The sequence below is a fragment of the Pagrus major genome, chromosome 15 (assembly GCF_040436345.1).
Source record: "Pagrus major chromosome 15, Pma_NU_1.0".
Lineage (NCBI taxonomy): Eukaryota > Metazoa > Chordata > Actinopteri > Spariformes > Sparidae > Pagrus > Pagrus major.
This window is the reverse complement of record NC_133229.1, coordinates 28,265,441-28,291,441: the sequence shown is the minus strand read 5'-3', so window position 1 is coordinate 28,291,441 and position 26,001 is coordinate 28,265,441. Positions and strand designations below refer to the sequence as shown.

General features: G+C 40.3%; 2 protein-coding genes across 2 annotated transcripts in view; one reads left to right on the top strand and one right to left on the bottom strand.

Annotated features, from left to right (window-relative positions):
* The window catches only part of LOC141008955 (pyridoxal kinase-like), a 20,779-nt gene extending 17,037 nt beyond the window's left edge, over nt 1-3,742 (top strand). The window contains exons 6-11 of the mRNA XM_073481332.1: nt 123-208; nt 1,458-1,503; nt 1,679-1,790; nt 1,907-2,043; nt 2,325-2,391; nt 3,047-3,742. Of these exons, the coding sequence (XP_073337433.1) occupies nt 123-208; nt 1,458-1,503; nt 1,679-1,790; nt 1,907-2,043; nt 2,325-2,391; nt 3,047-3,162 (564 nt within the window). The 3' untranslated portion in view covers nt 3,163-3,742. The remainder of the gene's footprint in view (nt 1-122; nt 209-1,457; nt 1,504-1,678; nt 1,791-1,906; nt 2,044-2,324; nt 2,392-3,046) is intronic.
* A 5,862-nt stretch (nt 3,743-9,604) lies between these two features.
* LOC141008954 (NACHT, LRR and PYD domains-containing protein 3-like) lies at nt 9,605-17,711 on the bottom strand. Its single transcript, XM_073481331.1, has 13 exons — nt 17,641-17,711; nt 16,350-16,408; nt 15,949-16,065; nt 15,739-15,858; nt 15,033-15,149; nt 14,823-14,942; nt 14,527-14,593; nt 14,172-14,400; nt 11,956-13,747; nt 11,698-11,871; nt 11,431-11,604; nt 10,811-10,857; nt 9,605-10,682 (listed from the first exon to the last, which is right to left on the bottom strand). Exons 3-13 carry the CDS (start codon nt 16,035-16,037, stop codon nt 10,132-10,134), a joined length of 3,480 nt encoding a protein of 1,159 aa, XP_073337432.1. The 5' UTR covers nt 16,038-16,065; nt 16,350-16,408; nt 17,641-17,711; the 3' UTR covers nt 9,605-10,131.
* Between the last annotated feature and the right edge of the window lie 8,290 nt (nt 17,712-26,001).

Genomic DNA, 26,001 nt, shown 5'->3' with positions numbered 1-26,001 from the left:
AATCATTTATAATTCGAAACCATGAAAACACACATCAGAGAGAAGCATTAAATCGACTGAGCCTGCTCATTAATGTGTGTAGTTTCTTCCTTTACTGAACTGTTTGTGTTCCCGCTCCACAGTACGTTCCTCAGAACCTTTACCCGGTCTATAAGAACAAGGTGGTTCCTGTTGCTGACATTATAACTCCCAACCAGTTTGAGGCTGAGTGAGTAACAAGTTTCTTTCTCATATTTAAAGATTTGTACCGATACAACTAAGTGTAAATAATCTAACTTCATTTCTGTCAGCTACACCTCTGAGTTTCTAACTGTGTGAGTAGCGACGCATTTACTGATCTCTGAATCTTTATGTAATGCCACTCATGCTGTTATCTAACACCCTCATTTTGTGGTTCCAGAAATTTTGGGAACGAATTAACTGAAAGTGTGCCCGAGCTCCCCTCCTATCTGCCTTGTTTCACCCTTTTAAACCTTGATTTACGCAGATCTAAAGACTTTGAATTACTGTGTCGGTATATATATCATACAGTTTGTAATCTCATTTACACGGTTTGTTTCGTTCGGCTGCTAAGTTGCACCAAATGGAAAAATACTGGCTGCGTAGATACACTTGGTGTCTGTTAAAACCCTGGGAACTCAAATTCTGAATTAAGTTGTGAGGATTTCATGTGTTCGACGAAGCAGACAGGTTGATTTCAAGGTTTTTTAGATCGCAGTATCTCCTGTTTGGTTTATATGACACTGTAATGATCCACATGGAGAAACAGGCAGATGAAAAGAGGTTTCCCACATTTTTTGTTGGCTGCTCTCATGTTTAGATTTAGCCTGTCTTGACTAAATGGCTGCAGTTATGAGGAACAGACACAGTAAGCCACAGTTTAACAGATAACCGTGTCTCCACTCAGTTATCGCTTCAGCTTCACTGTCAAGTTGCTCCACCTAGTGGTGTTTCAGTGCGCCTGCTGACACTGATTTAAGGGTTTTTCCGTCCACTTTGGATTTTTGCCTTTTTGTAGTGGTTCATCTTCAATAAGTTTGAATAAATACCCCCTGACAGGCTCGTAGGAAGCGAACACTGACACACAGAAGAACAACACTCTCTACTTCACCTCTCTACTTCTTCAGATTGGAGAAAAGCAGAATTAAAGTAAAGGGTTTGGATTCAGGATGCAAGACAACAGTATTAGTCATCTTACGATCTTCTTTCTGATGCAGAGTCACGGGACACAGATACACTGAGAAACCCAGCGTCACTGTTCCTTCCCTGCGATAAAGGGTTTTTATCAACTCACTTTCCTGAGCTCTGCACAGCAGAATGACCTTGACTCTGACGATCTTCTTTGATTCAAATGAAGTCTGTAGACTTTCTGCGTGTTTTCTGTTTAATGACTTTAGTTGCAGTGTTTTTGTTTTGGTGCTGTCGACATAATGGTCCTCTGTTTCCTTGTGTTTTAGATTATTGACGGGGAAAAACATCAGCACAGAGAAAGACGCTGTAGAGGTAATAAATCACTCAATATCTAATCTTTCTCTCCATTCTTGAATAATTTCTTTGGTGACAGATTAAACTGTTGAATTGCACTTTGTCATCTAACATTTCTTGATTTTTCTTGCTTTATAAAGCTTCCTGCTGATTGAATACATGCCTCAGTATCTCACTCACTGACTGTCTGCAGGTCATGGACCTCCTCCATGCTATGGGCCCGGACACAGTGGTCATCACCTCCTCTGATCTGCCCTCCAGACTGGGAGACCGCTTCCTGGTGTCGCTGGGCAGTCAGCGCCATGGTACCTGACATATGAATGAATTTGAGTGCATATGCATCGTCTGTATGTATGTATTTATGAGACTAACCAACCAAAATTAACCCTTCGACATGTTGTGTGTGTGCTCCTCTGTTCAGTTCGTCCCGACGGCAGCAGGACGACACAGAGAGTTCGAATAGAAGTTCCCAAAGTGGACGCCGTCTTCGTAGGAACTGGAGACTTGTTTGCTGCTATGCTGCTAGCGTGGACACACCACTACCCCAATGACCTAAAGGTACGAAAACACCAGCGCTCCCCGTCACAGTAATAATTACAAACACAAAACACGAGAGCTAATAAATCATAAACACCCATCATGTTACACACATTAGTGACAGAAGATTAGATTAGACTCACCAGGGAGGCGTCAGGCACTCACATTTCAAATTACAGCAGAGAGAGACGACAGATTTTAATTTGATTTTGTATTTTTCTGATATCATCATTACAGCGAAGCTCATATATGCCGGGTCATAAAACATAATAATTTCACTCTTCCTGCTCTTTCTCTGTCAGACGGCCTGTGAGAAGACTTTTTCAGTGATGCACCATGTTATCCAGAGGACCATTTCGTACGCTCACGGTAAGAAAAGCAAGCTGTCTGCATGCTGTAATATTAAGTATCTGACGAAGCCCCTCACGTCTCTATACGAGCCTTTCCTGTTTTAAAATCACACTTTTCTTTCCCCACCTGCCACCATGAGCAGGGGAAATAAAAATAAATTACCCAACAAATAAAAGCACAGTTGTCATCCTGTGTACTCCTCACGAAGCCTCCTTCAAATCTATTTTTGTCCCGTAAATTTGATTGCAGTCACAACCGTGAACACTATGAGGGTTATATTTTTAGATAACGACACTACTAGCTGCCCAACTTGCAGACGTTCAGTGTTTTGTGTTTACATTTTACAGTGGAGGAACAAACACGTGATGACCTTCACACATCTCTGAACTCTGTACTCATTTTCCAGAATTTAAGATAAAAGAAAAACTACAGTTGCAACGATCATCTGTGCCTTCAGGTGGCACAAACAGCAGCAGCCTGTAAAAACGTCCAGCGGGTCTGATCTGCTGCTACTCTTGCTTTTACAAGCTATGTGTTGCAAAGGTTTGGCCTGTCATGCAGCTCTGAAGATGATAACCGGCTTTTAGATTTAAAATAAATGCTTATCTTTAACCATTTCTGCATTTCTACCCGCCCACCCCCGACCTTTCCCCCGTCTCTCTCTCTCTCTCAGAGTTAGCAGGACCTGGTCGGAGGCCCAGTCCGCCCCAGCTGGAGCTGCGGATGGTTCAAAGTAAAGCAGACATAGAGGACCCTGCTATAGTTACGGAGGCCACAGTCATATCCTAACATTACCGACCCATAAGACTCATACTAACCGTGTCCTCTTCACCCATAAATCTCTCAAATTCCTGTATCTCAGTAAATCTCTCATCACTGTAAACCTTGACTGTCATTTCCAAACTTCAACAACTCATCATCCAGACTCCTGAAACCTCTTAGTATTGTAACCCCTTTAGTCCTTTTACCCTGAAACCCTTTAACCCTTCGAGTCCTCAGTGTCCTAACCCCCGAAACAGAACCTTTAACCCGCCCTTTTACCCAGAAACCCGTTTGGAAACCAGAGCCATGGATAGACAGTTTGTTCGGGTCGGACTGTGGCGGCTTCATGCTGCCGCTTTTCCTAACAGAGTATGTGAGCAGAAAGCTAGTGACAGTGTTATATCTCACTCCAAGATTGCTCTGACACAACAAAACCACAAGCGCAACGCAAAAAATGCCAAATATAACGGTTAAAAAAGGACAAAATATCAAGGTGATCAGGTCTGTTGGAGGCCGCTTCAAAGGTTCAGCCATCTGAACATTTTTCAGACCTGTTAAAGTCAGATTTGTTTTTTGTCCTCGGAGTAAAACTACAACTTGAAAAGTGTTAGTTGGTATTCTGTGTCATTTTGGGATGGAGAAATGACACTAAATGACACGGACTACTGTTACTGTCTTTTAGAAATGACCACCTGATGTTTGTGGGACATGCACAGTCAGTATTTTACACGTATTTACTGACATTATCTCCTGGATATGACTTCAAGGCTGACGTCAAGTGTCTGTGCTTCAGCAGCCACATTAATAATACAGTTTAGAGTTGTTTTCCCCCCGTATGCGTGTGTCACAAGCATAAATACACATTCGCAGCTCGTTGAGATCAACTAAAAGATGCTCTGTGGCTGAACTGTCATCGCTTTAACAACGTCAATATAACCGAACTCACAGCTGCTCAGCAGATTGTGAGCCGCAGTCAAATGTCACACCTGTTCAGTTACAACATGTCAGTTTACACTGGACTTATAATATTATCACGTGACGTCTGTGTTCGGCAAAATGTGGTCTCTACCTCCAAATTATTAAACATTACCTACTTTATCACAATGACTCTATTACTGCCACTCAGCTCACATCCTCTGTTCGTCCTCCACACCAGTTGCCAAGTAGCAGGATTGCAGCACTAACACTGGTGGAGCTGGGAGACCGTAATGATCAGACACTGTTTATCTCTGGCTCTGCCCATCAACTATTTCAACCCCCTCCCCGTCTTACAGCAGTGATGTAATGGTGACCAAGTCTAACCCCTGACACCCCTGAAAATATAACAAAGGAAAAAAAAAACGCACAATGTATAGTTGATGTATAGATGTTGTACTATAACTGTATTGGACCATCTGTATGATATCTTCTATCTGATATGTCTATTGGACCATTGTGTTGATGCTACTGTACTATAGACCACACTACCGCACTACAATATCACCGAAACCCAGAGACATCTGGGCTGGTTCTGGCACTCCCGGAGGCTGCAGCGGCTCCAGTCGTTGTCACTTGTTAGTAATAGGTAACTGTCTAATATTCATAGTGTATAGTTGAACCTCCTTCATCTCAACATAAAGAAAAATGGACAAACAGAGCCGTCTGCGCCGTCCCCCGGCCGGTTTTCACTAACCAATCAGAAATTGGCTACCTCGGTGCCAGAACCAACCCACATCCTGCCGGGCGGTTCCCGGCCCAGCTCTGGCCCAGAACCCTATATCTGAGAGTTGTGCCACTGAATTTACTGGAGGCCTCGAGAAGTTGTAAAAAAAAAAGAAGCGGGAGACTTCGCCCAACGTCCAGTAGCAGCTCTGTAGATGTTTGTTGTAGATAAACGTGTTTTTGGTTCACGTCACACTCCACTGTGGTCCAACAGCAGACACGACGTCAGCAGGTCCAATTTAAACATGACGGGAAAAGTTTTTTAAGTCAAATAAAAGGTTAGAAATCTGACGACTGATGCAAAGCAAAGAAAATCTGTGATATAAGTGTGATATAATCTTCATATTGCACATTTTCCCAACAAATAGTCCCAAAAACCCAAAGATATTCAGTTTACAGTGATATAAAGCAGCACAGCCTCACATTTAACTAGCTGGAACCAACAAATGTTTAACATTTTTGCTTAAAAAATTAAAATGTCAACCTAACCAACTAATTAGCTACTCAAGCTTGCTACCTTGAAGCAGCCGTGTTGTCTGACTGATGTGATACGAAGTCTTCAGCTCTGCTATCTTTGGGTTGATACGTCAGGCTTTACAATCTGTTTTCCACAGTGGAGTGTGACAGAAGCGAGGTGAGGAGAGACGTGCGACAGTGGTCCTGAGCCGGTTTCAAACCAATGATGTCGCGAGAACTTGGCATGTGCCTTATGTGCCCCGCTGAGCTACCAGGGCGCCACAAGAGACGAGACTTCAGAGAGATTTTAATGTTTTTTAAGTTACATCCGAACCCCCCCCTCCCTCCTCGTTGCTTCCTGATTTGAATGTTCAGTAAATCGTTTAACAACAGGAAACGGCTGCTTGGCAACAAAACACCACTTTGGAAAGATGAAACCGAATAACCAGAGGCTTAAAAAAAAAAAAGAAAAGGAAAATAATGAAATCCAGACGCCTTCAGTGTCCCACCTGAGCTGGATGTAAGGTTCTGGGCAGACCAGTGTAATTCTGTACTGCTGTTGTTTCTCTATGGACTGTACTGTGATACTGCCTTAGGAACCTGACATCATAACTCCACAATACTGCTCACTGAGGGAGAGGGGGAGAGAAGGGAGGAGGGGGGAGGACGGGAAACATGACATGTCTTAAATGTTGGTACTTTTGACTGCAAACTTCTGTTCGACAGTGCGCCTGAAACGAGGAAGAGACGAGATTGCATATGCTTAAATGTTCTGTTTTAATTAGGGCGCAAGTGATGATTTCTTCATCGATTAATGTGATTTGATTATTCTCTTTAAAGTCATTTGGTTTATAAAATGACAGAAAATTGTGATTTTTTTTCTCAACTAACAATTTAAAACCCTAAAATATTTAATTTGCAATTATACAAAACAGAGAAACGCAGCAAATCTTCACTTTCCAGATTTGTTTTTAGCAATTTTGATTGATAAATGATTAAATTTTCTGTCAAACGACTAATTGATTTCTCGTTTGAGCCCTAAAACTTTTGTTTTGGACTCAAAGTTAATCTGAAAACACCTCTTGGACTCATTATGGGGGGAAAAACAGTCTCATTTTTAAAAGTTGCAATAGTTAATATTGATTTTTTGTACCAGTGCAGTTGTATTGTGCCACTGTAGCACTGATTGTCATATCAATAACAGACCTGCTGTGTCTGTGCGCTCGGCCAATCAGCTGAGCTCTGCTATAATCAACATGTGCACTATCCAATCCTCTGCTTCCTGCTAACAAACCAGTCAGCCGTATTATTGGGTCAAAATGTGTCTCTCTGTTGTGTCTGTGCGTGTTGTGTGTGTGTGAGCGAGTGTGTGTGTGTACACGTGTATATAAATGTCCTTTATGGTCACAGGGTTTTGTGTGTGCGTGTGTATGTGTGTGTGCATGTGACATGTGAGAGGAAATCCCTGAAAAGTTAAAACTAACAAACGTGGAGGACGAGAGAGGAGGAGGGTGATAATAGTGTACTGGAGGAGGGGAGGGGAGGTGTGTTCAAGAGGACAATCATTCTGTGACGTTACGCAGCGTTTGACGACTGCCTGCTCCCGTATCTGCAAAACAAAAAGAGGATTGTTTTTTCTCCTTGATGCCTCACATCCCCTCTTTCTCTTTCTCCCCCATCCGCCCAGCCACATTCAGTATCTCGTTCCTTGAGCCTCCCTTGCAGTGTCGTGTCTGTAACGCTAGTTTTTAAAGCTTAGCCTCGCTGTGTGTGTGTGTGTGTGTGTATGTGTGTGTGTGTGTGTTAGATGGTTATACTGTGCCCCGATTTCCTGCTATCTCTCTGCTCGACTGTCACTACCGTTCCCCGGCTGGTCTCTATCTCCACTTGCTTGCCGTGTCTTTTGTGATACAACCAAACGTCGCTGCGCTCTTGTTTTTAAAAAAAGAAAAGAAAAAAGCTGCTACTCACCCTGCTGTCAGTAACTCTTCCTCCATTCTAACTGCTGCTGTTGGTTTGTTTAACTACATCCCATTCCTCTGCTGGACATCTGGATTGAGTTGCACCAGCTCTTTGTAAATCTTTCACCATTATAACTTTAGAAACATCTCGGCGAGTAGGAATGTGGAAATTTGGTTGTTGCGAAACAGCTGAAGCTCAGTCAAACCAATCAAAAGCAATTAGCTCTGAAAACAGGAATTTATTGTGCATTATGAGCTTTAACATAACAAAAAAATACCATTTTAAGAGGCTAAATTAATCATTTAGTGCATTAATTGAGTTTTACTGTTAAACGATGTTTTCTTAACTTTAAAAACATTTGATTTTAATACGTGAGCTAACATAGCGGACTGTAGTTTTATTGGCACAACGATTTGTATAATGAATGTTAACCCTAGTGCTATCAGGTAGCTAGTTCAATTAGCTAACAGTATGTAGCAGTTACACCTGACAAAACTTAGTAACCAAACTGTTTTTAGTAGTCTGAAGTTACAAACAGCTGGTGCAACCATCCAGGGGTCACTTACGAACTACTGAACATGGTTGCCTTTGGGCCCGATCAACCAGGATGGCACGCTGCACGCTCTCACAAAAAAAAAATAAAATACTGGTTGTTTGTTTGTTTCAGTCGTCGTTGATGTGTGAAGTGAAACACTTATTTAACCGTCACATTCAGCAACACAGATGTCTCTTCCTGAAAGACATCACCAACTCCTGGAAAGATTTAGCTAAATACTCAACCTCCTACGTCAGCCACACACTGGGAGCATTTAATCGGCTTGTGTGAGTTTGTCGGCTGAGAACAACGACCTATGATTTTATGTTCCTCAGCCCAGCAAGTGAAAACAGTGAGCGGAGAGCTGCAGAGTAAAGCCAAGTCGCAAAGTATTGATAGTTAATGTTTCAGTTTTTTAAGATTAATTGGAGACTAGATGGTCCAACAGTAACCAGGCAGGACTCTTAATGTTTCACTCACACTTGAGAACGACTTTTAAAGGCAGCAGTGAGCGCCGTCCTGTGTGATCCGGCCCTTCACCTTTCTGTTTGTCAGTCATTTATATATATTTACGAGTAACTCAGCCCTCCTCATCTGGCTTTGTTTGATGCTCCACACTGTCCATCGCCTCCTCATACCTCCCCTCCTCTCTGTACCTGTTGTGATCGAACCCCCCGTCTCCTCTTCCCCCGTCCGTTTGGTCACAAAATGGCCGCCACTAAAAAACCGCAACGGCTCCGATCGATTGTGTCCCACTGTGGTCCCCTCCTCTCCTGATCGACAGTTTCATCTCCGCCATCTTGTTATTCTGTTCTTGGTGGCCAAAACAAAACGAGGAAATGTAATAATCATTGTTTGGTAACTGTTTTTAGTGCTATGTTTTTGGAGCGTTACGAGTATTTTCTAACATGTTACAATAAAAGATTGTAGTGTACAAATTCACATTTATAAAATATATATATAGATATATATGAGAAATGTATGTTCTAATGCAATAAAGAGAGATTAAGAATTATGAAAACTGGGTTGATCTGATTATTACATTTCATTGTTAATGACATTTAATATTTTACGTTTAAGTTGTGTAAACTGGCTGATTAACTCTTTTTATTGGATTCTGGTGCTTTTTCTATTTTTTGTGAATATTTCTTATGAAAAATCTGCATTTTTTTAAATAGCTTAGAGGTCATGTGACCCATTGTTTAAAATGTAATGTCCAGATGTCTTCCTGTACTGGCTGAATGAGAAACAACTCTATTTATTGGGTGAAAACCTGTGCCAGCCAATTATTTGGTACTTGCTATCTTTTTATTGCAGCTGAACGTTAAACTCCCTCCGATTGGAGTCGATTCAGATCACCTGTTGAACAGCGAGTGGAGACTGGCTCCTAATTAATGATTGAGCGCAGCCTGGGGCATTAACGTCAGGAACAATCAGGGTGACAACAACCTTTTTGTGAAGGCTTAAGAGAGGTGAGGAATGGCAAACCGATTCATTATAACAACTTTCTTGAAACACTGCAGACTTCAACTTAACAGATCATCAGCAGGAAACTCTATTTGTAGAAGAGTTTTGCCTCAGAAAAGCAACATTAGGCTGTGAAAAGGTTTTTTTCTGGGATATCTGCAAATGGCCAACCCCCATCTAACCCTACAGCACAGATTAACAGATTGGATACAAAGATGTGAAATTATATTCACAGCTCACAGTGAAATAAATAATACAAAATGTACAAAACAGTGAAAAACCTCTGAGGACTGGTTTTCTGGTTTGGGTTGCCAGGTACCAGGATACATATCCCACACAGAAAATGTCTGATAATCAAGACTGTTTGCAGGATTTGGGCACCTGCAGGTTTATTTAGTTGTTTATCTTCACTGAATCTCTTTTATACACATGTAAATTTTTTCCATTTCATTTGATGTGGGAAACACAGCAAAAGGGATACTGAAATGGAGATAAGCATAAATTAAAAAAACAATAAATAAGTAAATCACAGTTGAATTTTCACCATTGCACATTGAAAATTGCACAGCTGAATAGGAGAATACATAAGTGCATGATGGGATCCATCCGGGAATGAACCGGTCAGAAACGGCCTCTCCTAATGACGCTAACGTGACCACAATAATCAGAAGCGACAATACCTAGTGTAACAGACTGGGAGGTAATAAATATATAAAACTGAATACTCAAGACCGGAAACATAAAGTGAGTGACTTTAAATAATGACACAACAATCAGATTAATAAATGGAGATGAACATAAATAAAAATATACATTGACCAGCTCAGGTACCCCTCACCTGCTCCACTTACAACCACTGAGAGATCAATGGTCTTCTACAGAGAACACAGAGCCACTGAGGAACCGGGCCTGTCCGACCAGAACCTGAACCCAGGATAAAGAGGTTCCGTGAACGTGTTGTTGGAGGTGTGGAGGTGGATCAGTGTGTCATCAGAGGAGACTCTGTAGAACGACAGCGTGCCGGCAGGATGGTCCACGTACACCGCCACTCTGTCAGAGCCGGCGGAGGGGGCGGAGGTGGTGATGTATGTGGATTTGTTGTTGTGCCACACGGAGTAACCGATGGTATCGGAGCAGACCAGACTCCACGACTGGTCGTTCCTCCCAAACAAGCACTCGTGTCCATTTCCGTTCCTGCTGATTCCTCTGTAAGTCACTGCTATATGGATTCTGCCGCTCCACTCCACCTCCCAGTAACAGCGACCAGTCAGACCATTACTGCACAGCAGCTGAGGCCAGTGGTCAAATCTGTCTGGATGATCCGGATACGACTGATCCTCCTCCACATGGGACATCGTCTTGTTGTTGTCGGACAGTTTTATCTTTTTGTTCAGCGTGTTTGTGTCGAGCGTGAGTTCGCAGAAATCTGACGGAGGGAACAAGAAACAACACGGCTGCAGTTATTGATCAATCATCTGTTCATTTATTGACAGTTTGATGATGACATCAGAAATTTGAAGGAGTTAAAAGTATGTGACTAAAAAAGACACTTACACTTCTTCAGCCCTGGTTTCAACCATTGAACTCCACCAGGCTCCACCCTGAAGGAACAAGCACATCCTCTTTCAGCATGAAAACGTGGAAATGACATCGTTCTCATACACAGAAGTTTGTCATTCTCTACAAACGTAGACTATCGCATCTGGATTTGTAAAGATCAGCAGGGTTTTCTGCCCTAAAAACTCATTTACATTTCCACATTCTTCGAAAAAACAAAAAAGCGGTATGTTACAACAGCAGCTTGACTTTGTCCTGGTCGCTTTTGCATGTTGGGGTTAGAAAAAGTCCCCAAAAAGTAAGATTCCAGATTTTAACAAATAAAACCCACCCTTCAGGGATTCAACATTAAACAACAAAACAGAGAAATTCAATTTCCTGCAAGGTTTGGTCTGTCCTGAGTAAACCGTCTTCCCAAAAAAATCAATAAAGGATCTCTGAAAAAGAAAATAAACTCAACATTTCAGATGCTATCAGAGTTTCCCCCCTGTACCAAATATCGGTTTTCAGTCTCCTTGAGATTTCAGACGTCAGTGTCGGTCAAACTCTCGTGAATATAAGATAAAACTGCAGAGATGGAGACTGATTATCTCTGGCTGCAGGAGGCCTCTTCATACCTGAGGGTGTCCAGGCTCCATTTTGGATCCTTCAGTCCTGCAGAAAGCAGCTCCACTCCTGAGTCTCCGAGATGATTGTAGCTCAGGTCCAGCTCTCTCAGATGGGAGGGGTTTGCACTCAGAGATGAGGCAAGAAAAGCGCAGCCTTCTTCTGTGATCAGACAGCCTGACAGCCTGCAAACACACAAAACAACACACAAGTCACATAATCTGAGTACTGGGAGGGCGGAAAGGTTACTGTGCTAATCAGTCTCGATGAACCCTGACCTGAGAGTTTCCAGCGTACAGTGTGGACTTTTGAGGCCAGCACACAGCAGCTTCACTCCTGAATCCTGCAGGTTGTTGTTACTCAGGTCCAGCTCTCTCAGACAAGAGGACTGGGAGCTGAGAACTGAGGACAGAGCTTCACAACTTCTCTCTGAGAGGTTACAGCCACTCAGTCTGAAGAGAAGGAAGAACAAAGTAGCTGAAAACTAGCAGATTATTTAAAATTAGACAAATAAATCCAACGATCTCTCTACTTACAGAGCTTTGTTGGAGGCTTCGACCACTGGCAGCAGCTTCAGAAGAGCCTCCTCTGAATCAGAGTATTTCTTCAGGTCAAACACGTCCAGATCTTTTTCTGAGGACAGTAAGATGAAGACCAGAGCCGACCACTGAGCAGGAGACAGTTCCTCTGCGGAGAGACTTCCTGATCTCAGGTACTGTTGGATCTCCTCCACTAGAGAGCGATCATTCAGTTCATTCAGACAGTGGAACAGATTGATGCTTTTCTCCGGAGACATTTTCTCACTGATCCTCTTCTTGATGTACCGGACAGTTTCCTCGATGGTCTGTGAACTACCACTTGTCTGTGTCAGCAGGCCTCGAAGGAGTTTCTGATTGGTCTCCAGTGACAGACCCAGGAGGAAGCGGAGGAACAAGTCCAGGTGTCCATTTGGACTCTGTAAGGCCTCGTCCACAGCTCTCTGATAGAAGTGTGGCTCTGCAGAGTTGTCTTTTTGGGAGGATGTTGCTTCTTCTGACAGCAGATTGACTCCAGATTTGACGAATGCCCGATGGACATGAAGAGCAGCCAGAAACTCCTGAACGCTCAGATGAACGAAGCAGAACACCTTGTCCTGGTACAGTCCACTCTCCTCTATAAAGATCTGTGTGAACACTCCTGAGTACACTGAGGCTGCTTTGATATCGATGTCACACTCTGTCAGGTCTGATTCATAGAAGATCAGGTTTCCTTTCTGCAGCTGCTCAAAAGCCAGTTTTCCCAGAGACCCAATCGTCTCCCTGTTGTCTGGTTTCCAGTGTGGATCCGTCACAGCTCCTCCATCAAACTTCACATTCTTCCGTTTGGCCTGAACCACCAGGAAGTGGATGTACATCTCAGTCAGGGTCTTGGGCAGTTCTCCTCCCTCTCCGGTCTTCAACACATCCTCCAGAACTGTAGCAGTGATCCAGCAGAAGACCGGGATGTAGCACATGATGTGGAGGCTTCGTGATGCCTTGATGTGGGAGATGATTCTGCTGGCCTGCTTCTTGTCCCTGAATCTCTTCACAAAGTACGCCTCCTTCTGTTGGTCAGTGAAGCCTCTGACTTCCGTCACGATGTCGACCCACTCAGGAGGGATCTGATTGGCCGCTGCAGGTCGTGTGGTTATCCAGAGGCGAGCAGAGGGAAGCAGTTTCCCGCTGATGAGGTTTGTCAGCAGCACATCCACTGAGGTGGACTCTGTAGCGTCAGTCAGGATCTGATTGCGGTCGAAGTCCAGAGGAAATCGACACTCGTCCAGACCATCAAAGATGAACACAACCTGGAAGTCTTCAAGCCTGCACATTCCTGCTTCTTTGGTTTCACTAAAGAAGTGATGAACAAGATCCACCAAGCTGAACTGTCTCTCTTTCAGCACATTCAGCTCTCTGAACGTGAATGGAAATGTGAAGTGTATGTTCTGGTTGGTTTTGTCTTCAGCCCAGTCCAGAGTGAACTTCTGCGCCAAGACTGTTTTCCCGATGCCGGCCACTCCTTTCGTCATCACTGTTCTGATTTGTCGACCTCTTCCAGGTGAGGCTTTAAAGATGTCTTCATGTCTGATTGTTGTTTCTGTTCTGTCTGGTTTCCTGGATGCGGTTTCAATCTGTATGACCTCGTTTTTATTGTTGACCTGTCCGGTCCCTCCCTCCGTGATGTAGAGCTCTGTGTAGATCTTATTCAGAGGCGTCGGGTTTCCTGCTTTAGCGATTCCCTCGAACACACACTGGAACTTCTCCTTCAGGCTGGATTTAAGTTTTCGCTGGAAACAAACTGGAACAGGATATCCTGAGTGAACACAAGAACAAGAACAAGAAAATACTTCAACGGGTAACTTCCTCAAAGAACGAGTACAAAAAAGATTTTTCCGACTAGGACAATTTACGACAACAACTTGGAAAGAGAACATTTTGGTACACGTGTTGACGTCATACGACGCTGAAAAATGGCGAACAAATAATTACTGAGTTGATGGTTAGAAACTTTTACCAAAGACATTTATTGTATAGTCATCGTATCTTTTTCTTTGTGCTTCCTTGTCACTCAAATACTGGAAACAGCTGTCAACGTGTTGTTTAAACACTGAGTGATAAAATGCGAAACAACTTTTTTTGGCGTCCACGTTGCTCCCACGTGAACACGCCGCAGTTGGAAGAACGACCATGTGAGCATTATTTGCTTCGTTACAGAATCATGACAGAAATCGTCTTACTGCTCTGCAGACAGTCAGCCAGCTCCTCCTGCTTCATTATCTTCAGGAAGTGCAGTGTGATCTTCAGAAATGCCTCTCTGCTCTTCCCCTTCTGCTCCTTCTCCTCAGCATCCAACACCTCTTCATCCTCCCTCTGACTCTCTGAGCATTCTGGGTAATCTGTATTCAGAACAGTCTTGATCGTCTTCAGCTCGCTCTTCACAAAAGTAACAATTTTCTCCTCCAGCATCTGGATCAGATTACGAATGAGACCAAACATCAGATTCATGTTGGACAGACTGACACTGTCCTAAAAATTGCAGCATTTAGATTATTGTCGACAGTACAGATGTAAAAGTAGTTTTCGTGTACAGACCGTAAGTATGGAGTCCAGGTGTGTTTGATGCTGAACACTGGGAACCTCTGAGTCCTCCTTGTCGACTCTGTGGAGGAATCATGAAGAAATAGCTCACATCATGTCCGTCCACAACACAAGACAAAGGTCCATGAACGGATATTTGGATGCAAGGTTCACTAGCTCCCAGATCCCAGGGTTGTCCCATTTCATAGGTGGAGATTTCAACCACTACCACTAACTCTGTTTTGAGGGGTAGGGGTAACATTTGGATAAGGGATTGAGCCTTAGTTTCATTGTCAGTTTTAACTTTATACCTTCCAGCGTCAGATTTACTAAAAGCTAGAGGAGGCTCCATCGACGCATCACTCATCGTGGTCACACAGCTGTATTCAGATCCAGACGCAGGAGAGTCAGGTGGGTGCTGCTGTTCTGGGCTTCAACACAACACACACAGTGTAAATAATCATGGAGTGATTAGACTGTGACTTATATATTGAAGAAGAGTCATCAACAGTTGATCTCACCTCTGAGCTTTGGTCCAGCTGTCATGTTCCCCACACAGAGTGGTTTTAGAGGGAGGGACTCCCTCCTCTGTCAGCTCACACTGATTCATAGCTGAGGCCACACCTGCACACAAACACCTGCAGAGAGAGCTCACACATTATTTCTCATGATTACTATTAGTCACATGATAAACACAAAGAGATCTGACTGGAGATAATCAAACTTATGCTGATACTAAACGTTAGGGTTGAGCGAGTACTTGGATTAAACAAGTATCCAGTACAGATAATGTACCTTTCACCAGTAAGAGTACAATCTGAGTAATACACAAACTTGTGATGAAGGAAATCCTTACTGCGTAGCTGACTGAAGTTTGGTAATTCAGTTCAGTTATGAATAAATTCAGAGTGTCCGTGTGTTTCTATCTCCATCAGACAAATGGCTGATAACAGTATGATAACACCAGGATCGCCACAGTAACGCAAGAGAAATCACCACAGCTGAAGACGGCAGATCAGAAATGTCCGGTCGTGTCGGTTTACATGAACACAACAGACGACAACTGATGACATATGAGGGTCTTGAAGGGTTGCCTCATTTCATAGGGGGAGATTTAAACCAGTAACACTTGTAACTCTCTTCTGAGGGGCAAAAACGAGGGGGTAGGGGTGAAACTTGGAAATTGGATTGAGCCTTTGTGTCACAAAGTCAGTTTTAATTTTTTACCTTCCAGCGTCAGATTTACTAAAAGCTAGAGGAGGCTCCATCGACCCATCACTCATCGTGGTCACACAGCTGTATTCAGATCCAGATGCAGGAGAGTCAGGTGGGTGCTGCTGTTCTGGGCTTCAACACAACACACACAGTGTAAATAATCATGGAGTGATTAGACTGCGACTTATATATTGAAGAAGAGTCATCAACAGTTGATCTCACCTCTGAGCTTTGGTCCAGCTGTCACGTTCCCCACACAGAGTGGTTTTAGAGGGAGGGACTCCCTCCCCTGTCAGCTCACACTGATTCATAGCTGAGGCCACACCTGCACACAAACACCTGCAGAGAGAGCGTTACTTGTGGTGAAGGAAATCCCCATCGGGTAGAAAGTTTGTTAATTAAAGTTGATAAAAGACGTCTGTAAATACTTCTCCTCCTCAGCTGTTGTTGAGCTGCAGTGTCACATCTAAATAAAGACATTCACAATCCTCTTTCCACTTCTCTTTACTGCCTTTAAAAGCTCCTCCACATTTGAAATGTTCCTCTTTTTTTCCCACTCTACTGTATCCAGTCAGAGCACGCAGTGCCAAGTTAGTCTAATAATCCAAAATTAATCATGTTACCTTCACTGTGGCTGCAGGTTTCACATCAACATCAGCTGCTGGAGACTTTCTGCCTCCATCTGAAAGAATCAGTCCAATCACTGATCAGCACGTCAACTGAAAACTCACATAAACATTCATCCTTTACATCATTTGTGTTTAATTGTTTTCTTCTTTTTCTGAGCTTCTGTAAACTTCTTACAGTGTTTTTGTAGCAGTTATAAGACCGACAACAGCCACACAAACGTATCCGTACGTATCTTAAATGTACGGCTTCTGAGGAATGTGGATGTACATGTCGGACAGCTTCAGAAACGTATATGGATAAACACTGAAGGACACACTGTCTCCGTCCCTCCTACATTTCTTCTTCTTTGTTTTTTGTTTGTTTCGTGATTCGTATCGCAGCGAGCAGGAACGCACATTTACTTTGACTCTCATCTGCATGGGGGTTTATAAATGTACAGATAAATCAACAAAATCATAATAAAACTAAATATGTAAACTCTGTTTTTAAAGGTGCTCTATAAATACATGTATTATATTATTATTATTATTAATAAGGTAATAGGTTAATAAGATATATAATACATCCTGGTCATATGCCGCCCTCATTACCTCAATGTTTACTGACAAACAGAGATAACATTATATATGCTCTGTTACTTAAAACCTGTTCTACTAGCAGAGCAGTTCATTTTCTCATTGCTAGTTAAAATATCAAGGTCACAGAACCACACGCTAGTTTATTTAAAATATTATTTCTTATAAAAAATAAATAAATAAATATTAACATAACAAATGAAAAGTAAACCATTGTTGAGGTTTGTATGTTAAATGTGGGAACAGTTTAGATGTTGGATGTTTGTCCCCCCCTTGTCAAGTTTAATAAAACATTTTTAAAAAAATAAATCACTTAATAATAGATAAAGATATGATGTAACTTCCTGTAACTGTCTCCTGTCATTCCCGCTATTTTGCAATACTTTCTCCATGGGTGGGGGTGCATGTCTGTATTATAATAACATCATATTTTTTGGAATAAAAACAAAGTTTAGAAGTAAAATAAGACTTTAAACAATACTCAAATGTGAAGGTCTGAACACGTGGACTACATTTAAGACATTAAAAGGTCCCAGGGAGGCGCAGGATGAACGCATCACCTCACCAAACCTGTGAGTCAGCCCCATTTCTGCTCGTTTCTTTGGCTTTTTCTTTTGTTTCCAGCGGAGCTAAACGCCGCTGACGAGAACAACAAGTCGTGTCAAGTCATTCAAGAGTCACAGTTATTAAAAAAATGTCTCGTACGAACCTTCAGATGGAGAGAAGAAGAAGAAGCCGCGACACGATGAGCTCACTCAGCAAAGCGAAACTAAACTCAGCCAGGGGAGAGCGGACGTGACGTCACGTTGTCAGGGCAACAGCAGAGGCAGAAAAACAGGAAACGGGAGAGAAGTGTTGTGATGCTGCAGGCGATGAAACTCTGACACAGGATCAATACATCATTATTATTATAATTTACTGTGTTTTCCACTTGGTTTGACACACGATGAAAAACTTTATTTCTCTTGAAAAAAAAACATTTTTTTCACTTTGTTTCACACGGCAGAAAAAAAACATCAAAATCACAATGGAGGTTTGGTGTACCGAAAAAAAGCAGCGTTTGTCGCTGACTTTATTAGATGTATTTAGAGGATTATGTACAAGCCGAATTTACCTTCACACTTTACAGCCCCCCGTTTATTTGTAATTGTACAAATAAACCACATTAACACAGCAAAGTTTACTCACCTCAGGTCCTCAGACAGTCGCCGCTGGATCCGTCAGGTCAGCGACCATTTTGTTATTTACATTTTTGGCTCCAATCGTCTGCCGTAGACCCTGAGATTGGCATTTTGGCGCGAACCACCTGCTGTCGCCACTGAGCCTGTGGGCGGGGCTTACTTTACTACGGCACCTTACTGATTATTGACAACATTAAGACATAATACATTTATAATTATGACTATTAGGCAAAGTTCATTGCCTTGATCGCCAAACGTCTCATAAAACGATGGTTAAGAAAGTTTTCTTTGACTTTTCGCTGATTAATCCCCCCTTCGGTCTCCACCACATTGGACTATCCCATCTTACTGCGCATGTGCAGAAATGATTCAGGGAAAACTAGCAAAACAAACCGCGCAAAATTAATTAAAGAGGTGCAGGAAGACGGAGGAAGCGGGAGGAAAATGAAAAGTTTGTGGCAAAACCACCGAAGATGAATAACTTTTTCACGGCGGCCACTTATGATGACAACATTCATGAGCAGCAGTAAGAAGCAGGCGCTGCTTGTGTTAGCACTAGCGATGCTAACAGCGTCAGCCCAGCTAACGTTAGCAGGATGGCTCGACTGGAGATGCTAACACAAGTGCCGCGTTCACTCTGCATGACGAACAACAACTAGTGAGAATTACAACTGTCAGAATGGTAAATTATACTAAATATTGATATATATTCACATTCTTTGATTAAGTGAAAGTACTTATACCAGACTGTGTGAACATAATCCACTAAAAGCTAAGGTTTTGGCATTCAAAATCCCTCCTAAACAGCTGAAGTCAGCGGGGACTTGTTTTAAAAAGTAAAAAAACAAACAAACCTTTTGTTTTGTATCTCTGGGCTTCTGGAAGCTTGAGGGTGAGTAGATAAAGACTGACTTTTCCTTTTTGGTTGAACTTTTAACTCACTTGTTTCACCGTTGCTGCTGATATCTTCAGTGGGAGTTTAAACACATTGCTTATACATGGAAACGCAATCAAGAATTTCACCACAATCCTCATCGTCAACACAATCATCATCACAGACGAACGGTAATATCTTCAGGGGGAGGTTGTTTCCTGTGCTTATGACCGGAAACAACTTCTCAGTTAAAGTGTGCGTGAAGATGTGTATATCTATATATCTATATCTCCCTTTCTCTCAGCAGACTCGGCTGCCACACCGACAACCCAGGCTGGACTGTCTCCGACCTCGACATCCCAGCTGTGAGTTCCTGAGTCAAAGCCCTCAGAGCCGAGGACAAAACGATAGCAGTCGAGCCTCTCTGGATTATCCGGAAGCTTCTGCCTCTCTCCGTGACTCACACTGGTCAGATCTTCAGACAGGAGGAGTTCTGGATGGGCAGAGTTCGGATCCAGAATCACAGGAGTGTAGGATACGATGTCCTTTATATTGTTCCAGATGTTGAAGGTCAGGTTGCCCAGGTGTTTGGCCACGTCTATCAGAGCTCCTGAAGGCAGCCGTGGATCATCCAGCAGGGGGCGCTGCTGGACTTTCTTCCCTGCAGCCTTGTAGTTCTGCAGGAATGAGACGTCTTCAGCTCTCAGTTCCTCTGTGGCTCTGATCGTGTCTGAAAGTGCTGCTCTGTCTTTACCCAGAGTCTTAGTCGTCTTCTTGATCATCTGACTCTTCTGCTCCTCTTCCTCCCTCAGAGCAGAGATCCTGGCCTCCTCTTCCTCTTGTAGAAACTGATGTAGCTCCTTAAACTGCTCTTTGATCTGACTCTCTGTGTGTCGGGCCTGGACCTTGATGTGTTCTGCTGTTTGATCACAGTTTCCTTTAACTTGTTCAAAGACCTTCAGTTTCTCCTGTAAGGGCTTCAGGGACTTCTGGAGCTCTTCTTTAACATCCTGTGCAGCTTCATTGATTTGTTTGAATCTGTGGTTGTTGTGCATCTTTGAGTCTCTGCAGACGAGACACACCGGCTGCTGATGGTCCAGACAGAAGAGTTTGAGTTTCTCACCGCGCAGACTGCAGAGATCCTCTTTGTCACTAAACTAACAGGTGCTTCAAACTTTGATGACCTTCTCTTAAAGACAGGACACTCCTGTACAGGTTTACTCCTCCACCAGCTCTGCACACAGTCTTTACAGAAGCTGTGGCTGCTTGTCAGGACAACAGGATCTCTAAAGATGTTGTGGCACACAGGACAGGAGAGATCAGCCTCTGATCGGGATGCCATTTTTTCTTTGAATGAAGCTGAAAACACAGCAGTTTGATTACCTCTGTAACACATCGAGTGTTTGTCTCTCTTTGACAGTTAAGACTGAAAGATGAGCTGCTGAGCTAGTTCTGTATTTTCGTATATTTGATCATGTGTACAATTATGTTTCTCATATTTCACATTGAACATTTCATGTCGAGCTGATATAAAGTGCGATTGATGGTCAATATAAAGTTCTGTAAACAATGTTTGAGGGATGTTGAGGTCAGAGACGGTCCAGTCTGGGTTGTCGGTGTGGCAGCAGTGTGTTGAGAGAGAGAGACAGGGATGATTAAAGACATTTTAATGTGGTATTTTAATATTATTTGTCTTTGTAAGAATTCAAAGTACATATTTAAAGCACACAGATCAAATGCCTTTTTCTACTGTCAGTTGCTGCCTCTGGCCAGCAGGTGTCACTGTTGTCATACAGCACTCAGCTCTGAGTCACAACTGGGGCTTAAATTCCCTAAAAGACGTTTTTTTTCTCTCTGAACTCTTTGAGGTTAAACTGGTCCCATTAAGCTTATTTCTTATCATCTGGTGCAAATCAAATCCGAGACTGTATTTACTGCCTGTGTGAGTCTGGCTGACTGCACCAGTGAGAGCACGGACATGTGATCTCAGGTGAAGAGGAAAATATATTCTGTGAGGTTAAAGATTTTGTTCTAAAAGAAATAATAACTCACCTGTAAACAAAGACGAGATGGATGAATGACATAAATTAACCTTTTTTTTGTTTATATTGTTTTTTTTTTCTGTACATTTTTTGTTTCAGTGTCGAACACTTTGAGCTGCATTTCTTCTGTGTTTATTTGTAAATGTGATTTTTCTCTGCAGATACAGTTTGTAATGAAATCACTGCTGAACCAGATCCCAGTTTAAAAACAGCGATTTAGATTTATTATTGTATCGTGTTTTATTACTGTTATATGAGTCTGTATGAAGACTGATGCTGTGGCCTGTTCCTGTGATTCAGCAAAACACACACACACACACACACACACACACACACACACTGCTGTGGCATGCTGGTTGTCATGGTAATCAGACTGGTAGGCCGGCTGTGACTCAGCTTGTTGCCGGGTGAATCTGTAAAATACACAAAGTGTGTATGTTTTGTGTTTATTGTTTATTATCTGCTGGTTGCTATAGAGTAGTGCCTATGTATGCACTGAATAATTGATAAAGTGCATATATATGATATGTATATGTGTCAAAAATGTTAATTTCCCCACTGTGGGTTTAATAAAGGAATATATAATTAAAGAGCCAGAGTGTTTGTTTAAATAGTGAAACACCGTTAGAGGGATGTGGTAAGTAATTAATCAAACAATTTGGGAGAAAAGCTCAAACTTTCAGGCAAATTGTTCCTCAAAGACATTTATGTTGCCGCTCATTTGTTCACTTGAAAAGTGATGGAAGAAGTTGCTTGAAACATTTTTTTTAAAAAGGAGGTGAAACAACTTTAACACATCTGTGTAACTGATCAATCAATGATTCTTGGACATGGAGAAACAGCCTAAGATGTCATGGGGCTAGTTTTTGGTATCCATTAGCACGTCTGTGTCTTTTATCAGAGAACAAATCTTAATCGTCAATTCTTATTTAAATGTGAAAGAGAAGACTCATCATCAGACAGTAGTGGTCTTTTCTCTTGGTTTCAACCTTAATAAAAAAACTTTTTTTCTTGAATTTCTTTTCACTTTTTTCCATATGACAAAAACTTTTTGTCCCCCCACCCAAAAAAAGAATCACTTTTTCTGCACGACACAAAAAACTTTTTTTTTATTTATCATTTGGTTTCTAACATGATAAACTTTTTTCTCCTGAAATCACTTTACCCTTGATTTCACACCTGATTAAAAAAAACTTTTTTTTCCATGAAAATTTAGTTTTCACTTTTTTTCCCCACATATTTGGTATCTATCATTTGGTTTCTAACAAATGAAAATGTTTTTTCCCCTTTGTTTCACACGTCATAAAAACCTGCTTTTTCTTGAAATTTCAGTTTGGGGTTTTTTTGCACCTTTTTTCCCACACATGAAAAATTTATTTTCTTGAATATGTTTAATAATTTTTTATTTTTTTTCTCTTTTTTTGTCAGTTTTTGTCCTGAAAATTGTATTCTTGTCCCAGTTTTTTGTCCACACATGATAAAAACTTTCTGTATCCCCCAAAACGCTTTTTTCACACATGATGAAACATTTTTGTTCTGAAAATCTTATTTTTTCCCCACATTTTTCAAATATGATAAAAACTTTTTGTCTCCCCAAATTTTTTAATTTTCACTTTTTTTCTCCACGATTAAAAACTTTTTCTTAACTTTTTTAATCATTTGGTTTTCTAACATGATAAATTCTCCTCAAAATGTTTTTTCCCTTGGTTTTAACCATGATAAAAAAAAACTTTTTATTGATTTTTTTAAAAAACTTTTTTTGTCAGTTTTTGTCCTGAAAATTGTTTTCTTCTCCCACTTTTTTTTCCACACGATAAAAACTTACTGTACCCCAAAACACTGTTTTCCCACTAAATGATTCAAATGATCATAATGATTTTTTTTTCATGATAAAAAAAATCTTGAATTTATTTTTTCACGTGAAAAACTTTTTTTTTTCTTGAAACTTTTTCACACATTGATAAAAACTTTTTGTCTTAAAACATTTTCACTTGGTTTCTAAAATGATGAAAAAATGTCCTGAAAATTGTATTTTTTTCCCGCACAACAAAAACTTTTTGTATCCACTCCCCAACATTTTTTTTCCACTTTTTTCACAAATGATAAAAACTTTTTGTCTCCACAAATTTTTTTAATTTTCACTCTTTTTTCTACAAATGATAAAATAGACACCGCACACTGGAGACAGCGCAGTCTCCGCACACACACTCTGCCTTCTCCAGTCGGCTCATCTGGATCATTCTCACCACCTGCAAAGATGGACTGTATGATTTATGAAAGCCTGTTAATAAAGTCAGTGACAGCTCTCACAGAAGTGGTACGCTCCATATCCTCATTGTGAGTCCTAACCATGATGCATGCCGAGTTCACCGTAACTACACTTCAATAAATAATGTTCACCTATCAAACTTCCATTTTCAAATGATATCCCAGGCTGAGGGATACCACTGATTGTCACGCATAATTTGGACATGTGAAGAAAGAAAACTTAAACGTTTCTCGTGAGCACGAGAAAAGTATCTCCTGCGCACGGAAAAAGAAAAAAATTCAATTTTCAGGACAAAAAAATTTCATCATTCTAGAAACCAAGTGAAAAAACAATTTCAAGAAAAAATAGTGAAAACTTTTTTGGAGGGGGGACCAAAACTTTTTATCAATGTGTGAAAAAAATGTTTCAAGAAAAAAAAAAGATGTGAATGAGAAATGTGAAAAAATAAATTTAAGAAACTTTTTTTTAATCGTGTGGAAAAAAACAACTAAATTTTCAAGAAATTTTCATGGTTGAAACCTAGGGGTTTCAACCATGAAAATGATAAAAAAAAAAAGTTTTTAATCATGTGGGAAAAAGGTGAAAATAAAAAATGTCAAGAAAAAAAGAGTGTTTTTATCATGTGTGGAGAAAAAGGTGAAGATAAAAGATTTTTGAGAGACAAAAAGTTTTTATCATATGTGATAAATGTCGGGAAAAATAAGATTTTCAGAACAAAAAATGTTTCATCATATGTGAAAAAAAATGTTTTTGGGTGATACAGAAAGTTTTTATCATGTGTGGGAAAAGAATAACATTTTCAGGACAAACTCTGACAAGAAAAGTAAAAAAAAAAAATTCAAGAAAAAAAAGTTTTTTTTTTATCATGGTTGAAACCAAGGGGAAAAAACATATCCAGGAAAAAAAAATGTATCATGTTAGAAACCAAATGATGAAAATAGTTTTTAATCATGTGGGAAAAAAGTGAAAAATGTTTCATCATGTGTGAAAAAAGCGTTTTTGGGTGATACAGAAAGTTTTTATCATGTGTGGGGAAAAGAATAACATTTCAGGACAAAAACAGACAACAAAAGTTAAAAAAAAAAAAAAAATCATGAAAAAAAAAGTTTTTTTATCATGGTTGAACGCAGGGGAAAAAACATTTTCAGGAGAAAAAAGTGATTTCATCATGTGTGAGAAAAAAAAAGTGAAAATTGACAGTGACAGTTTTTATCATGTGATAAATGTGGGAAAAATAAGCTTTTCAGGACAAAAATGTTTCATCATGTGTGAAAAACGTGTTTTTGGGTGATACAGAAAGTTTTTATCATGTGTGGGGAAAAGAATAACATTTCAGGACAAAAACTGACAAAAAAAAGTTTTAAAAAAAATCAAAAAACATTTTTTATCAGGTGTGAAACCAAGGGAAAAAAACATTTTCAGGAGAGAAAAAAAGTTTTTTCATGTAAGAAACCAAATGATAAAAAAAAAAGTTTTTAATCATGTGGGGAAAAAGGTAAAAAAAAAAAATTGTCAAGAAAAAAAAAGTGTTTTATCATGTGTGGAGAAAAAAATGAAAATAAAAGATTTTGGAGAGACAAAAAGTTTTTATCATGTGATAAATGTGGGAAAAATAAGATTTTCAGGACAAAAATGTTTCATCATGTGTGAAAAACGTGTTTTTGGGTGATACAGAAAGTTTTTATCATGTGTGGGGAAATGAATAACATTTCAGGACAAAAACAGACAACAAAAATTAAAAAAAAAAAAAAAAAATCATGAAAAAAAAGTTTTTTTTATCATGGTTGAACGCAGGGGAAAAACATTTTCAGGAGAAAAAAGTGATTTCATCATGTGTGAGAAAAAAAAAGTGAAAATACACATTTTTGAGAGACAGTTTTTATCATGTGATAAATGTGGGAAAAATAAGCTTTTCAGGACAAAAATGTTTCATCATGTGTGAAAAACGTGTTTTTGGGTGATACAGAAAGTTTTTATCATGTGTGGGGAAAAGAATAACATTTCAGGTCAAAAACTGACAAAAAAGTAAAAAAAAAAACTAAAAAAAAACAGCTAAATTTTCAAGAAAAACAAAAACATTTTTTATCAGGTGTGAAACCAAGGGAAAAAAACATTCTCAGGAGAGAAAAAAGTTTATCATGTTAGAAACCAAATGATAAAAAAAAAGTTTTTAATCATGTGGGAAAAAAGGTGAAAATAAAAATTTCAAGAAAAAAAGTGTTTTATCATGTGTGGAGAAAAAAAATGAAAATAAAAGATTTTGGAGAGACAAAAAGTTTTTATCAGATGTGATAAATGTGGGAAAAATAAGATTTTCAGGACAAAAATGTTTCATCATGTGTGAAAAACGTGTTTTTGGGTGATACAGAAAGTTTTTATCATGTGTGGGGAAAAAATTGGGAAAAGAATAAAATTTTCAGGACAAAAACAGACAACAAAAGTAAAAAAAAAAAATCATGAAAAAAAAGTTTTTTATCATGGTTGAACGCAGGGAAAAAACATTTTCAGGAGAAAAAAGTGATTTCATCATGTGTGAGAAAAAAGTGAAAATACAAATTTTTGAGAGACAAAAAGTTTTTATCATGTGATAAATGTGGGAAAAATAAGATTTTCAGAACAAAAATGTTTCATCATGTGTGAAAAACGTGTTTTTGGGTGATACAGAAAGTTTTTATCATGTGTGGGGAAAAGAATAACATTTTCA

What these genes read in the sequence shown, in the direction of transcription:
- LOC141008954 (XM_073481331.1), bottom strand. Translation starts at nt 16,037, where the DNA reads ATGAATCAGTGTGAGCTGACAGGGGAGGGAGTCCCTCCCTCTAAAACC. An exon ending in ACCTGGACTCCATACTTACG is followed by an intron (nt 14,401 to 14,526) that starts GTCTGTACACGA and finishes AATCTGATCCAG; the next exon opens with ATGCTGGAGGAGAAAATTGT. An exon ending in TGTACGCTGGAAACTCTCAG is followed by an intron (nt 11,605 to 11,697) that starts GTCAGGGTTCAT and finishes GTGTGTTTGCAG; the next exon opens with GCTGTCAGGCTGTCTGATCA.